This window comes from Aulostomus chinensis, chromosome 15 (assembly GCF_037954235.1).
Source record: "Aulostomus chinensis isolate RoL2024-O1b breed Wild chromosome 15, RoL_Achi_v1.0, whole genome shotgun sequence".
NCBI classification, from domain to species: Eukaryota; Metazoa; Chordata; class Actinopteri; order Syngnathiformes; family Aulostomidae; genus Aulostomus; species Aulostomus chinensis.
In genome coordinates this window covers 18,587,355-18,604,653 of record NC_141334.1, presented here as the reverse complement: position 1 = coordinate 18,604,653, position 17,299 = coordinate 18,587,355, and the positions used below count along the sequence as shown (strand labels likewise).

At 42.2% G+C, this 17,299-nt stretch overlaps 1 protein-coding gene across 1 annotated transcript; it reads left to right on the top strand.

Annotated features, from left to right (window-relative positions):
• The first annotated feature begins 1,346 nt into the window (after positions 1 to 1,346).
• ywhag1 (3-monooxygenase/tryptophan 5-monooxygenase activation protein, gamma polypeptide 1) lies at positions 1,347 to 16,586 on the top strand. The gene is made up of 2 exons (XM_086225900.1): positions 1,347 to 1,590; positions 14,533 to 16,586. The coding sequence occupies exons 1-2, from the start codon at positions 1,504 to 1,506 to the stop codon at positions 15,187 to 15,189; spliced, it is 744 nt and encodes a 247-aa protein (XP_086082026.1). The 5' UTR covers positions 1,347 to 1,503; the 3' UTR covers positions 15,190 to 16,586.
• The last annotated feature ends 713 nt before the right edge of the window (positions 16,587 to 17,299 follow it).

The following is a 17,299-nucleotide window of genomic DNA, read 5'->3' as shown; positions in this document are numbered from 1 at the left end:
TCTCCACTAGAAATTACTAACCCCTAGCCATCATTGATACATGGCCCCTAGTGCACTTTAGTGCCTTTTGGAAGCATCCATACAGAGCCGGACCATGTTGTTGTGCCATTCGATACAAGCAAGAAATGGCCACGCTAAACGTGCTACACTGTCACTGGGCACTTCTGCCTGGAAAATGACTCAAGGTTACCAGTGATGAAAGCATGATGTCAGATGAAAAGTGGAGACCTTGTTTTTATTCTAAGATAAAATGTAGAACATTACGTAATAGGCTCCGCAAAGGCTACTCGTCATTACTGTCTTGGCTGTAGGAACTGTGGCTGAATTGTATTCTAACTGTTCACAATGATCTTTATACAAGACTTCACCCCAAAAAGTGTATTTTAGCTTTCAAGTATGAACAAACTGATATTTTGGGCTCACAAATAAATGTTTCCTATCCTGACCTGCATCACTTACTACAGAATGCAGGAAGGGTGAGCCCCATACATTTAGCTTGAAGCTAATGGCACCTGATGGCCACCAATCACAAATCAAAGCTGAAAAAAAAAAGTCCATTGGCAAACTCTAAAGGACATTGTCCGGTGTCATCCATAACTTCATCCAATTGTTTGCTCAGTAATCCACGAACACTTTGACCTGAATAAAAGAAAGATATAAACCTTTCAGCTCACCTGAACCAACTTCGATTATGCTCTTTTTAATGGTGGTGCAACATGGTGTCATAATTAGCATTAAGCTCACATCAAAATGTTTGCAGATTACTGAAGATGCAGTTGGACAAAGAGGATTGGAATCATACTACACAGTGCTTGAGAGTATGTAAATGTACAACTTTGGAAAGTTTTGCTGTTTGTTCGTAGCTGGTGGCCTTATCGGTTGCCATTAGCTTCAAGCTAAATACAAGTTAATGGCTCTTCCTGCATTCTGGAGTCTACAAAAGTGATGCAGCCTGGGGAAAAAAAACAAAACATCTTTCTGTGCTTATTTTGGAGTACTTGATAAGAAAAACTACATGTTTTGGTTGAAGTGTCACTTTAATGAGTGTTGTATTAACTCCTTTGCCAGGGCCTTGGACATAAGGGTCATTTATATGTTACACTATAGCTTTAGATAAGATAAAGCAGCGGGTGTGGGAGGATAGAACAGTAAGGTAGTGAAGCATTCGAATGTGAGTACACTTGTACGGTAGGGAATATGTCACCAGTACATTCCCTGCCCTAGCATTGCCCGACTGTAGCGCAGTGGGCGACCGCCAGCGTCATGTTGCCGGGCTGCCAGGCTCGTTACATCACTCCGTGAGGACACGCCTTTTTGGGTGGTGACAGCCGAGGGAGAGCGCTTGGAGGGGGGAGGGGTGTCCCGTCGGCAGGCAGGCAGGCACACAGACAGACAGCAGGCAGCAGCTGCAGCGAGAGGACCAGACACCGTTACTCTGCATTAAAACATTCATATTACGACTTTTAGCTCGACACACAGAGGACGACAGCACACACATTTAAAATGGTAGACCGTGAGCAACTGGTGCAGAAAGCCAGGCTGGCAGAGCAGGCAGAGAGATATGATGATATGGCAGCTGCCATGAAGTCGGTGAGTAGCCTCAATCCTCTGTCATGACCTTTTCTCTTTTACCTCGTTGTTAAATATACATACATTTCAATAATTAGCTCCCCGGCTTGTGTGTAAAAGCTAGCTAGAACATTTAAGGCAGCGAGACGCAGACATGTTTCTGTCGAAAAGCTTAAGACATTTTTTTTCCTTAACCGAATAAAGCACGTGAAATTGGTGTATGAAACTCTTGATTAAAGACCACATTTATGAGAAAGACTTGATCGCGAGCGCGATAAAAAACGGTTATGCTACATTTTGGGCAGCACCGTTTTGAGGTCTACAAGGCCCCTAAAGCCCATGTTCACATTTCTCGTCCATGTCAGAGGTGAAATATTGGTGATAATGTGATTTGAGGGTAAAAGGCTGGTTTACAGTAATCGAGGCGGTGTTCTGCGGCGGATGGTGGTTGTGTGAATGCGGACTGTTTGATCTTGGGGCGGTGCCTTTCACCAGCCTGGCTCCTTTACACACGGTCAAACTGTCCAGTTGTGGAAGGAGCAGGTGAAATAAAGCACAAACACCCCTGTACTGATGAGAAGAGCCGGTGTAAAGATGAGTCTGGGGTCGTCATGTTGGAGAATGTCAAGATGCGCATTAATAGTGGCGGAGCATGGTGGTACCATGATGATGATGATGATGAGAGCAGGCTGATGGTGATACTACTGAGCACCAAATAACGTGGCATTTATAGACTGAATGTGATGTACAGGTTTTTCTCCACCGCGATGTGGAGAAACATTCCTCCTCTGCACGTTTGGCGCATTAGGGAGAGCAATGGCCGAATCGATTTGCGCAGAACTATAGCGCATAAAATGCGAGCCTTCCAGACGTGGGTGTTGCACAGCTTTCCAGAAAGCTCTATAGATGTCATATTGCAGCAAATTCTTTTTTTTCCTTTTTTTCTTTTTAACCCTGCAAATTTAGCATGATGGTAGATAGTGGTAATCGATGGTGTGTAGCAGCGCTAGAAACAGCAGCCGCCGCCGCATCCATGCGTCCTCGGCCTCCTCCTCCAGCGTGCAGGCTCCCACACTGAGGCGTGCCGCAGCATCTGCCAGGATGCAGTACAGGCCCACCCGTAGTGCACCATTTCACAAGCAGCACTTCACCACGGCTTCACAAAGGAAGCACTATCATAACTATGTGCACCAGAGAGGCAGGGCAGATCAAGCACACTCTTTTATGTAAAAGGCGATTGTGTGTACTGAATGTAGTAGTTAAATACTCAGAGGCCAGTATTGTGGTGTCAGGTTTCAAATCATATTCTTCTAAATATGAACTCTAGCTTTATAGATCAAAACTGGTGTAGACACTTTTCCTGTATCAGCTTAAACTTGCAGTCAACAAGTAAGGTGTCAGTGTGTTTAAAGGTCCCCTAATGCCAGAGGGACCCTGGCTCCACCCTTTCCCATTTATGCCGAGTCAGAGAGAGAACTGCCCCTCACCCAGGCAGTGTCTCTGCAGCACTGGGCAGCGGGGTGTGTCTGCTGCCTCGCCCATCATTTGAGGGGAATCCCTTGCCACTGCAGGCTTGGTAACCAAATCACACAAAAACGACACAGTGCCCATGATCAGGAGGGTGTTGGTGAAGCCTGAGCCAGGCCCAAATGAAGAATAATGTTGCTGCTGATAGTAATACTAGCCTCTGTCCTCATACAGTTAAATAAATGAGGTCCAAACAGCATGTGTCATTAATTGTTGTAGAGCGTAAAGAACGAATGAAGGATAAGAGAACCTGTGGTTGAAGTGAGAAGTTTAAAATCAACGTATTTTTATTATTTCAAGAAATGCTACCAACAGAATATTACTGATATGTCAATTTTTTGTTAATATGAAAGACGTATTCATTTCAAAGCAAATTACCAGTTGTGACATCTATTTTTCCATGTTAATTTTTAGGCGCTATACATGTTACATCATAGATTTTAAAGCAGCCTTCAGCCTGCTGGCGCCAGGAGTCAGTGCTGCAAACCCAGCTGCTTGCAAAATATTTTGTGATTCTGTTTGCCTCGTAACATGAGTCGGAAAATAAAATGAATGTCCCGGACTTTTAGATGAAAACTCCACATGAACTGAAAATAAGTTCTTTTACTTGCTCAGTAAAATCTCCTTATTAAAGGAGATGACTAATGTAACAAAATGATACATTTGAGCTCAGAGTTTCGGGGTAGTATTGGCTTCGTGAATGTCGTAAATATCTTAGCAACTCAAACATTACAAATACTTTGAGCTAGATGAAACCTTCATTAAATTGATTACATAAATATCTTATTGATGTTTGTTCCATGTAAACCTAATGGTATCATGCTGATTTAATATTTCCTGACTCACTGGTTTCCATCCTCATACTGGAGTCGCAGTCGCTTGAAGCTAACATCTGTTCTACACAAATACTACATCCTTCCGTTCTACTTCATACAAATACACGATAAATTGCTGGTTCTATTATTGTGCCTGCAGACTAGTGATGATGAGGGATTTACAGGCATGCTTTGTAAGGTTGTGCGCTTACATCTCACTTGTTAATATTCATGTGAAAAGATCTGAGTACTATGTTGAGCATATCTTATGAAACTATTACATCATAGTATCCACATGGGCACCGTGCCTCAACACTATGATACAGTGAAGAGTTCATCTCAAAAGCAGCTATGATAGATTTGTCCTGTAATAACCATACATATAAAGCATTCAATAGCTACCAGCAGAGATTTATCAGGTTTACTGAGCTGTAGTGACTTTCATCTCATTGTTCACTAACCTTGCTGTGTTGGTTGACTAATGCGGCTCTCATGGTTTTGTTTTCTGGCTGTAGCAGACTGCTGTTGTCAGAGAAAAACCCACAGTTGGTGACAGCACATGTAGGAGCTAAACAGCCATGTCAGGAGTTGATCAACTGCAAAATACCGTAGGTGCTAAGAGGAAGAGAGAGAGAGTATTATGTCAGGTAGAAATCAATGAGAATGGTTTGTGAACTGGAGATGGTCGCCCATCTACAGCTGCTCTGATGTTTTTGCCTGGTGAAACGTCAATTTTTGATCACCATTGTCACCAAGTGCTTGCTCATGGCAGAATGTTGGTCCTCCTTAAATTGAATGGAACACTATGTAGTAGGTGACCCACTCTTATCTTGGAAGTGTCCTGACATCACTTTTGTTGTGAAGACTTGACTCCCGGCCAAAATGCTTCTCAGATCAAGGTAATGATTTGTCAGCATTGTGATTGCACCTTTTTTCTGCTGTCCTTACTGGCTAACAAAATCTATTTAATGCGAGTTTGAAGGATGAAAATAAATCTAATAATAAATGAATGCAGCAGTTTTTTTTAATGTAAGTACTTGTATTTAGAAGACTAGTTTTTCACCAGCGCCAGGGAGTTGCATGTTTCAGCACACCCATTGAAAACTGCACATATTTTTCAGTTTAATGAGATTTCTTTTTTCTCTGATGGATTACACCTTTCTTTGTCTACTGTTTTTCATATGTATGTGAGTGGGATTTGTGCACTTTAGAAATAATCTCAGTTCAACTGAATCATGATTTGTTGGTGTAAACATGAACAGTAAGGCCACTTGTGCATGTGTCTGTGTTTGCACTGCCAGTGTGCTATTAGGTACTACACATGGCATGTGGCAAATTCTAACACTTACAACCTGGGGTAAACATCTTGTCAGTGGTCAGCAAGATGGATTCAGCCGTTTGAGGGACTGCTGCATCTCTGTCTTTACGGGGCTGTGGCTGAAAACGTACATCACCACCCAGCTGGCTGGGCTAAGACTCAGCAGAGGGGACAGAGTAGCAGTTGTAGTAGGTGGAACACAAAATATAATGGCTTTGGTCCTTTCCTCATTGTCTGCATTGTCTGAAGTTACTCACCCGGGTGCTGCTGCTGGAGTTGGTACAATAAGTTGGTCAGTTTGTTTTTTACAGTCTTCTCTTCTTGCACTTTAGAAATATTAACATGGTTTGTTACATCTGATCTTTTGTATCCCAACCACTTCCACACCATTGATGATGTCCCCCTTTTTAGGATAAACTCTGAAATCATTCCATCATTATTCAATTAAAAAGAACAGAATATTGCCATCATCACTACATGATGTTTATTAAATCATACTAAAAATGTTAAGATTGCTATGATGGTTATGATACAGCACACATACCTGAGACAGTACTGTAGTGTGAGAACCTTTATGTCCAGCAGGACGCCCCACAAATGTTGCAGATGTGGAATTAATTCCCTCGTGTGGAGCAGTAATCTGAAATAAATCAAATAACATTTCAGTTTCTCAGGTAAATGGTTATGTTTGTTTGATATAAAAATCTAAGTGCCCATCCACATTTGATCACTGCCTCTGTGACACTTCAGCAGCTGATCCGCGATCAGTCCCGCTTATGTATGTGTTAGTCAACAGCACTGGGATGATATCCAATACTATTAACACAAACACCCTGAGCCAGACTGGCTGAATAGGGTTAAATTCAAATAAAAGTTTAAACCGTCATGTCTTGATGGGATTTATCTGTGTTGTTTTTTAATTAGAAGCACCAGAGTAAATTCCAATTATTTCACATTTCCCGTAAAATGCAAAACATCAGTGATTTGATCTCAATGATGAGATTCATTGTCTCACAGTGTGATGAGAATAAGACACTCGTGACTGTATGATTTGGATACAATACTGCTACAGTTCCATTGTTGAACTAGGAAATGGGGTCACAGCCCCAGAAAAAAAAGTCTTTCTCGTCTCAGTTACAATTTCCAGTTTTCTTTTTCCTCATTGTACTCATCTTGGAGTTTTGTCCGGGAGGCATCAAACTTCTATGTCCGATATGCAACATGCTGCTGTACCTCCTGTACTCCAGTCATGAAGACTACCAATATCATTCTAGAACTCTGATGGAACACCTACATGAACCACCTCCCCGCTGAACATACACGAATTTCACTCATTTCACTACTACCAGACGTGTTTCCAGCGCTGTGTGCACAACTAAGCTGAAGCATACCGTATAAAACTATTCATCTAATTTGATTGTGTACTTTTGCCTATACTGCCAAGGAGCAGCAGCACCTTATTGGTGGCAGCATTATCAAATGTCACATTGACGCATCTACCTGACCTGCATTTGTACTGCAGTTCAAAAGAGGACAACTAAAATTGGAACAAGCAGACAGTAACTGTCTTTTCTCCTGCTATATCTCCTATAACATTGTTTATAATACACATACATTGACCAAACTATTGCAACTGACAACAGTAAGGTAATTGTAGAGGATTTTAATTAAAGCTACTGTGCACCTACTGTAGTAGTATCTGAAGTTTTTGACTCTAATCCTAATCTGTATCCTTGGATCAGTGGTTTATGCTGTGTTCAAATGAAACGCGTGTTGATGTTGTGTTGATGACGTGTTGATGACGTGTCTCAATCACAAAAATTCCAGATATCAAGTCACAACTTCCTCAACTAGTGCATGTTCATTTGAATATGATAAAGGTGACCCCTGTAGTCTTCAATGTGATCAAGTAGGCAAACACGTCACATCATCAAAAATCCTTATCTCCACCTGATCAGCTGCTACTTGTGTGGCAGAACCTTTACATTTAAGCATGTAGGCATGCTCCAGAGGATCTACAAATTCAACCAAGCATCTGAATATACAAGAATACTGTGTTAATATTCTGAAACATGGCAGGTTTGCTGGTGCTTGGTAAGATGGTCTGATTTCAGAAGCTGCAGCTGATTGACAGTTTCATCCTGCACTTTAGTTTGTTCAACCACACACTGACATTCAGTCACCTTCAAACTAGTTAGTAAATCTGCTAATGCATGTTAACATAAATTACATCTCACTAGAGATTGGCACATCCATGTTGTTGTTTTTTTAAATTGCTGCCACTGACACATTATCACATCTCAGCAGAGCGCCAGCTGCTGTCTATAAAACACAGACATTTTCCTTCATTTTAAAGAAACATTTTCAAGCATTTTTTTCTTAAATTCCTACAAATGTTTGTTTACTTGTATTTTTTTAAGACTGATAGAGTCCTGCAGTGAATACATATTTTTTATAGGCCAGTGTGGGAGTGAGCATCATCATGGGTTCCCTAGACCTAAAACCAGTGGGATTTTTATATTAATTTTGGTATATTGCACAAAATAATCTCTGTAGGAAATGTGGGTCCTGCAGGATCATCTTCATATTTAAACTTTGCTTTTATTACTTATGAAAAAACAAAAAACAATGGTTAGAAGTACAAAGCCAATGTTAAACTATAAACAAACTACACTGTGGACACGACTTCAACGTCATCAAAACTAGCTTCACCCTTCCTTTCATTTTTTTGGCATGATGACAGTTGTCTGCATCAAACTTTTAGTCCCATTTTGCCACTCATTAGAAAATGATATTTATTAGGCTTAAACGCTAGGAATGTTGTATGGTGCTGATTGACATATATTATGTATATTGAACAAACTGGTATCTTAAGCTTGTGTGGACCACAGATCTTCAGGCATATAACGGGAAACCCATGAAGTTTGAGGCGATGTTCAACTGCGCTAATTTATCGAGTAATGCTAGCTGTTAGCAACTACCCTATAATTTATAAAGTAGAGAACCACTGTGGTCCAGATTAACGGTATCAGTGAGGAGATCGATCACAAGCATGAAAGATGTCACAGTGGAATCTAAAGTGGAAGACATTCAGTAAAAAAGGTCATTAGTAGCTGAGATGAAGATTATATGAGATGTTGCAGTGGTTTGCCACCGCTTCCCATTTTGTAACAATCGATGTGTGGGATCTTTGGCCAGTAAGCATAAGATGCCAGTGCTTCTCAGGTGAAGCCCACATAGTGAGCAACTGGGCAAATGAGGATGTTGTCCTAGCACCCTCGAGTTTACTGTGTCTTCTTCTTAGTTCATAAAGAGAAATATCAACCCAAGCTAAATTCTCTTTATAGAAGAATTGGTGCAGTGCTTTTTTTGTTATTGCTTTGGGACCGTTGGTTTGCATTTCATGCTCCTGAGTTTGTAGGTTTATTACAAACTGGGAAGGTATGAAAAGAGTGATTTTGACAACTTGTTGGCTACCTGTAAGATGGAGCAGTGCTAAAAATGTAGGATTGCTGGTGTTACGCTTACACTATTCTCATTGTTGGTATAACGACAGGCAGTACATGATGGATATAAACTACTATGAGAAGATTATACAAAAAACAATAATGGACATCTGTGTTTTTACAACTCACCTTTGAACTCTGACATGGTAAGCAGATACACCAATACCACAGCTGAGCGGCAGTTCTTTTTCAAGCCATCACTCCCTGTCAGTAATATTTGTGTCAGCTTGGAATAGAGACCCCTTTGACTTTCACCTTTGCTCATAGATTCCTGCTTCTCTGTCATTTATAACAGCGAAGAGGACTCTTTCCACACTGGCTGGATGAGGTCTTCACGCATCCTTCCGATTCCTTTCGAGCGTCGAGCCTCTTATGTGTTGTATTTTTGGACACTTGTATTGGACGTAATCACAGAAAAACTGGCAACAAAGAACTAGTTGAAGCCCCCTCCCCAGCAACATTACTACAGCCTGGCATGGCCCTTTTCTTAGCTCCATTCTCTTTGTGGCTAAACCAACTCGCCCTATTCACACGGCCAGTGACGTCAGGTAGTCCACGGTGCCTTTGTGCTCTGCTGCCTGAAAGAGCATCAGCAGGGGGGTTGTCACATCAGGTTAGGGGAGACTTGGCAGTGAGAGAAAATGAGCAAGGAGGAGACAGAAGGAAAGCATGGATTAGGGAGAGAAACTGGAAGCTGTGGGACCATGGCAATGTGAATTGTAATCCAGTAAAAGGAAACGTGGTGGGCCTCAGTGCCCTCTCTGTCAGCCCTGCTGCTCCTACGTTCTCTCACTACAGTGGATATTAATGAGCATGCAGAGAACTGTCAAAGAGAAAGTTATTGATTGTCCTTCCTGGCCTTTGTTTGCATTAACACTCCGTTGTTTGGAAGTTTAACTGCCCTGTGTAAGGATGAGTCACGAGAGAGCAGGCGCGATTGATGAGCTTTATGGGTAGACAGAGCTCTATTGTCATCCCCACACCGCAGCTTCCGTCAGGGCTTTCTGCTCACCCTGCAGCCTTCTGAAACAAAGGAAGCCATGTTTTTACAGCTGGCTTGTTTAGGCCTTGTTTTTCTGACCTCACTGCTACTCCAGAGCTGACCCACTGGGCCGGTCACATCCACTGTAGGTCAGGTTGTGGTTTACCCTAATTGTAACTTAATGGACTGACATATAGAGCTAAGCTCTGCTTCAGAGATTTCCAGTTGGGGGGCGGGGAGACGCTTCTCTGGGCTTGTAAGTGGGCTCATTATGCAACACGTGATTTTATTGTTTGCCTGTTTTCATACTCTTCCAGTACAGAGGTCAGTTATTTATGAGAGCTGTAAAATCGTCAGTAGAAACACTGCTTGAGTAATAACTAAAGTCTACTGCCCTGTGAGGAGGCACTAGAGGAGGAGGAACTAGATGTGTTACTTATCTACAAATATTATGTGTGCACTAATTCAATCCCAAGACTGTCATGATCACACATTTTCTTGGATGATCAGTTCTCCCAGAAATGATTGAAATAACTGATATTATTGTCATTTTAGCACCATTTTGTGACACCGACATAACAATAGTATAAAAGCATAATAATTTAAGTTAAAAATGCCTAATTTTTGATTTTTTTCCAGATATTCTGAAATCAATGATAGCCAGTAATCGCCATTGTTGACAAAACACTATGTAACCATTGGTGGGTTGAAAAAGTACTTTTAGTTTATTTCAAACACATTTGGAAAAGCCCATCTTATTACTTCTTTCTAGACAACTTGTAATGAGCAGGGAGAGACTCAAAAACAGGCTGAAACTGATACACCGATATGCCGATATGGATGATGTACCGATATTACCATGTAACCCTACTGCAAGTACACCTTTTCAAAGAGCATTTAGCTTTTAATGCTCAAGAATATACAGATTCAGACATTGGACTGTAAAAAAAAAATTAAAATATCCTGGATAGAAAAACATAAATAAAATAAACTACAAAAAAAACTGTTGGTAATGTACTTATGAGAAAAAACAGGCATGTAAATGTATGAGCAATATATCGATATCAGATGAATTATTGAATATCTATGTCTACGTATTTGTACGATCTAGTAATTATGGCAACAGGCCCAGTAAACCCAGTTTGTCACCAGTCCCATGACTGAAGTTCATCTTTATTATCCACATGAACAGCATGAACTGAAGACCAGGAGCAAGCTAATGAGGCCAAAATATCATTGCTGGAGTAATAAATCAAATACTGTAGGTTCAATCTCTCACTTCTACAGAAACCAGAATTCGTACCCTGAAGTCACCCCCTGCTGGCCAGCAGCAGTGGAACTCCTGTCAGGTCGGGGCGTGGCTTAGGTATGACAACAGCAGGAGGTTAGGTTGCACCAGTGATTGATTATTATTGTTGAATACTTTGATCAAATATCCAGGTTCTAATAGTTCTCACTGTACATCCACAAGGTGGCCAATAGTAGTAGTAGTTCTTCTTGATAATAATAGTGGTTTCTAGTAGGGGGGGGGGGGTGTACCCCTGCTGCAGTTACCATGAGTGTCAGGGCTGCATTTTAGCACTCTGGCTAATATCAAGAAATGTCAAGCTTGACCTCAGCATGGCACTACAAACAGTGATGGGTTAACTCCTCGGCAAAAGTCACGTTTGGTCACTTGGTCTTTCGGGTCAGTGTCTAGGTGGGTGTACTGTTGAGGCCTTGATGGTCTTACATCCATTCTGAGGCAATGCAGTCGATGGTGTTTTCACCAAGTGTTAAACATAAACACTACCGCTCTCTCCAGGCCCTGCTTGCCTCATATTTCATGTCCAGTTACAGATGTTCTGGTTCATTTGTCTTGTGCACCAAACCCTGATCATGACATCTTTCAGGCTGACTCCCAGTGTACGAGTGGGCTGAGATACATCTCCACCCACACTGCTGCAGCTCTCTCCATACCATCAGTTGTGTCAGCATCCTCGCCACTAGCAGATTGTGGCCAGCGTATCCAGCAGAGAGAGTATGCTCCCAAACAAAGCAGATTTTGCAGTTGCCATGGAAACAGGAGATTGCATCACCAGATTACTTTCCCCTCTTGTGCGTTTACAGCAGGTACAGTAATCTTATTGGAAAGGATCATTGGGCGTGTTGAATACAACTTTTGAATTATCTACATTGTTAATCACTGGGAGCCAGGGGGTGTTGTGAAAGATGGGCGTAGATGTGTGTAAGGGCGTTATCAGATGAACATATGATTAGTCATACATTTGTAACAATACAGCCTGTAGTAACAACTGGGAAAGGAGCTACTCTGATTTACAGACGGACTGGCTGACTGTGACGCACCTCAAAGATCGCAGTTGATGCTTTTCTCTCTCTCTCTCCCTCTTTCTGTGTCCTTGAGCAGAGACACTGAAGCTCAGGTTGGTGTCCACGATGCTGCCATGTTACTGAATGCTGTTTCAACAGGAAGAGAAGAAGACAGTAGAGCTAGTCAGGCATGTTAGACTTAGTAAGTCTCCTCCAAGAACAGTGTGATACCACATGGAGACGGTCCATGGCAGTGCAGGTTTACGTGTCACAAAACAAGAGAATAAGAGAATGCTTCACATTAAGCTCAGGTCACTCACACCACATTCACAGCTCGTCTAGGCTTCATGTGGCTACATTCCTGAGTGAATGTCACAATGAGTATACATTTTCACACCAACTGTGTCATATATCACAAAAGCTCATATTTCAGAGTTCCTGGGTTGCTACTCTCGTTTTACAAATCTGTACACAACTTATCTTTGAGCTGGAATTTCAGTCGTAAGCAGGAGAGTGCTGTCTGTAACCAGAGTCTACGGAGAGTAGTACACACCATCAGTTCATGGGTACCAATTATGACCTCTAAACCATATGCACTGATTTGTAAAGATTTAAACATTGCCCTTTTTCTCAGCTTAATGGAGATACATTAGTAGTGTGTCATATATCCATCCATTCATCCATCCATTGTGTCCCACTTATCCTGTGAAGTGTCACGGGGGGCCCAGCTGCCTTGGGCCAGAGGTGGGGTTCACCCAGGACAGGTTGCCAGTCCATCACAGGACCAACACATAGAGACACAACTACGGTCAATGTAGCGTAAAGTCATGCATATTGAACACTTGTTGTTGTGTTTCTTATTCTTTTAGTCTACAGCTGAGTAGGACTGGGACTTGTGTTCCTACATTGTGCGAGGTAAAACTATAGAGAGGAACAAGAGGAAGTAAAATGGTATCCCAAGTTGTAGCATGAATCATTCATGGAGGCGCCTTCTAATGAGCTGTCAGCTTCTGATCAGATCACTCACGCATGTGAACACCAGATCTGAACAGGGCCTCCAGGGATCCTCACCCCACCAGGAGGTTATAGCTTTTTCTCCACATCTAGTCAATGGATTGGCACTAAATGTGGGCAGTCATGGTTCCCACAGAATCATATCTACTAATGTAAAATGTGAAGGGCTGTGGAACAAGGTATAACCTATTCAATTTTGGAGCAGATTTGTTGTAGCTCCACCTAGTGGCAACAGGAAATGTCATGGATTTCTTTACACTTCATTTATATCACATTACACACCTTAGTCTGCTCCTTCATCCATAATCTAAATATTATCAAGTGTTTGTTTAATTAGGGCCCCAGTATTAAAGTGGCAGTAGCCAGAGGTTCACCTTTGTGGAAGTGTACCGAGTGCATTCTGGTTCTCTTTGGCATCTATATAATCAAGTTAATTAAAAGTTTAGTCAAGGACTTTCTGACTGCATTCATAATGTATCAGCATTACGCCTCTATGATATGGAAGTTTAAAGATGACAAAAAATGTCTTACGATCATGTAATGACTAACTCAAGCACTTCACTTTATTTTTGTTGTATGAGTGGTAAAAACTGAAGTACCTTTGATCAAGCATTTAATTGATAGTACATAAATATACAAGTTATTGTGTAGTAATACAGATTTTATCCCTGTGTGTATATATATATATATATATATATATATATATATATATATATATATATATAATTTTTTTTTTTTTTTTGTGTTGATGTTGCCATCAGTCATGGCATTATGGAGAGCTGCTCCACATGATGAGCTGGGGCCCCTCTACTCGGGTATGGGACAGAATTTGTTGGTGAAAAAGAAAGTACCACCAGGCTTTATACTCCAAAAACGGTCTGTAAAAGAAGCCTCTGCTGCACAGTCCCAGTGGGGTATAAAGGATTAAATCCTTCAGCCAGACACAGGCCTGTCAAAACACAACAAAACAGGCTTTCAGAGCTGAACACAGCCAATCAGCAGCCACAGCAGAGGATGTTGTCAGGGTGCCGGAGGCGTGGCCTGCCCTGCTGGATGCAGTGTTTGTTGGCTCAAGTGTGGTGGAGTTTGTGCCGAGCCATCTGTGACTATTCTGTCCTGATGTTGATGGGTATTGTCTTGTGATCGTAACCATTGGACCCCTCATATATTATTTTGTGCCAAACCTGCATAAAATATATTTGTCTGCCTCATGTGACGAGTTGGCAAAGACTCCAAGTTTGAAAATGAAAGAAATGTGGGTGTGTGGAGCTCGAGGGAACCACCCACTGCACTTCTGCTGTCGTAGCACACCTGCATTGTGGGAAGGTGCCAGGTTGTGAAGAGGAAGAATGATGGAATAAAAAGTTGATCCCTCTGGTTTAGATCCTGGCTTTTCCGCGAGTCCCGGATTTTTGTTTTATCACATCTCATCTGACAGGAATCAAACCCGCGTGCTAATGCCTGCACATTCTCCTCTTCTCTGTCCCTCAGGTCACAGAGCTTAATGAAGCACTATCCAACGAAGAGAGGAACCTGCTCTCTGTAGCATACAAGAACGTGGTTGGGGCGAGGCGTTCATCCTGGCGCGTGATCTCCAGCATTGAGCAGAAGACGTCGGCCGACGGTAACGAAAAGAAGATCGAGATGGTGCGAGCCTACCGGGAAAAGATTGAGAAGGAGCTGGAGGCCGTCTGCCAGGATGTGCTCAACCTCCTTGACAACTTCCTGATCAAAAACTGCAACGAGACGCAGCACGAGAGCAAGGTGTTCTACCTGAAGATGAAGGGCGACTACTACCGTTACCTGGCCGAGGTAGCCACGGGGGAGAAGCGAGCTTCGGTGGTGGAGTCCTCCGAGAAGTCCTACAGTGAGGCCCATGAGATCAGCAAGGAGCACATGCAGCCTACCCACCCCATCCGCCTCGGCTTGGCCCTCAACTACTCCGTCTTCTACTACGAGATCCAGAACGCCCCAGAACAGGCATGCCACCTGGCCAAGACCGCCTTCGACGACGCCATCGCCGAGCTGGACACCCTCAACGAGGACTCCTACAAAGACTCCACTCTCATCATGCAGCTGCTACGAGACAACTTGACGCTGTGGACGAGCGATCAGCAGGACGACGAAGGAGGCGAGGGCAACAACTAAAGAGTCCACAACCTCATTCTGCCAAAACAACACAACACGCGCGCTCACAAATGACGGCAAAATAATAATAATAGTAAAAAAGTTCTTAGAAATTAAAATAAAGGGTGGGTGGGAGGGGTGGTGGAACATCGGCGGCCAATTTAGCCAATGGTACTAACACGGCTGCTGTTCTTTATTTTTCCACAAATTCAAAGTGATAGTAGGCGGGACTTTAGTTTGAGGTATAACTTACAGTCAAAACAGAGGATGAACCCCCCTCCTCGATAGCCTCTGCAGCATTTGCCAAACGTAGAAGCAAGAGGTGCGTCATTCATCACCGTGTGACTATCTGGTAACGATGCCTTCACACCGGCAGCGACTGGTCTCATCGTGCAAATGAAGCTGAGGTGTCTTATTGTATCCAGTGAGGGGCGGGGGATGCTTGAGCGACAGGAAGAGTAGAGTAACCTTGAATGTCATGGCCTTGCTTAGCGAGAGAGAGCAGACGGAAGATTCTTAGGAGTGTCATCGCTTCATTTCAAAAGTACCGACGTGGCATCTTTAGTTGCACCACAGCGAAAAAGCAGGTCGTCTCTGTTATTGAGGATAACATGAGGAAAAAAAAGTGTTTTTCTTTTTGTTGTTGTTTTGCTTTGTGTCAGGTGTGTGTCCAGCTCAGTCACACAGTCGTACTGTAACTAAAAATACAGATTCATCAAGTAAACTTAGTGCAGCTTGTCCCTCTCATGTGCTGATGTGCTTTATTGAATAAATTCACTGTTTTTGGACACCTGATTTTTATTGTCAGTATTGTCGTTACTATAACAACCTCTATTGGCGCCTGATGATATTAGAGAAGAATTTTACACTCAGAAATCCAGAATTGGTTCCAACTGTAGAGATGGGAAAATGATCTTGAGGTAACAAATGAGTCCACTTTATTCTCCAACGATGCTATCTTCATAACTATCAGTCGTATCTGTGACGTGGCGCCTGGAACAGACTCGATCAGTATCATGAGTGGACAGAGCACATGCAATGTTAGGTGGAAACTCGAAAAGCAGATTTGAGGTTTGTGGGATTTCTTTGTCTTCAGTTTCTTATTGGTCAAGAAATGCACTCGCCTATTCTACTGTTTCTCCAGTGTACGATGATAACTGCTCCAATATTCTCCATACTACAATATTGTGCATGCTGGTGATGTATTTATACAGTAGCTTCAATTTATTAACTTATACTGTAGATGTTATGTATTCATATGATCATGGAATTACTAGATCAGATTATTTTCTATTTATTTCTTTTTATTGCGATTGTTAGCTAGACTTTATTTTAATCTGTGTTTTCTTTACTCCATTTGCTGAAGTACGCTATACCAAAACAGTGATTGTTATCAATAAATTGATCTCTTATGGACATCGCTATGGTGACATGCAATTCTTGCTAAGGAAAAAAAAAATTGGCTTGTGATGGCTGTCGGCAAGTGTGTTTGCAGCAGGCACATTGAGGTTCCAGATTGGTAATTACACAGTAACAAAATAATAAAACATTGCAAAATTCTACGGGCTACATGTGTTGTACCACAGACACTACTACATCCATACTTTGGGATCTCTTGTTATTTCAATATAAAATGTCAAAATTCAATTGAGGATTCAGCAAAGACAGGGTTTTATGATGTACGCCACGTACAGTCCCATACACTAAAAGGTACGCAAGACGATTAGGGCCTGGTGAGGATTGTTTTTTTTTTTTTTTTTCTTTTGTAAAAAGTTATTTTGATTACTGGACTCTTGAGAAGTCAGAAACCTGAGATTATTTACTTGAATCGGTGACAGAAATACAGGTGAATATAAAGTTAAAAAATTACCTTCAATTCTCGGCAGGAGAGACCATACAAGATTAAATTACTATTTGTAACAGCAGAGGTGTCGCTGGTTTGATCCCCACTTTCTCCTGGTGACCATGTCGAAGTGTCCTTGAGCAAGACACTGAACCCCTAATTGCTCCTGATGGCCCTGCGATGGACTGGTGACCCGTCCAGGGTGAAGCCCACCTCTCACCCAATGTCAGCTGGGATCGGCTCCAGCCCCCACCCCTGTGACCCTTAACAGATAAACGGAAGAGAAAA

Excerpts from the sequence above, each read along its gene's own strand:
- ywhag1 (XM_086225900.1), top strand. The coding sequence starts at position 1,504 with ATGGTAGACCGTGAGCAACTGGTGCAGAAAGCCAGGCTGGCAGAGCAG. Across the intron at positions 1,591-14,532 it reads TGGCAGCTGCCATGAAGTCG|GTCACAGAGCTTAATGAAGC; the intron begins GTGAGTAGCCTC and ends TCTGTCCCTCAG.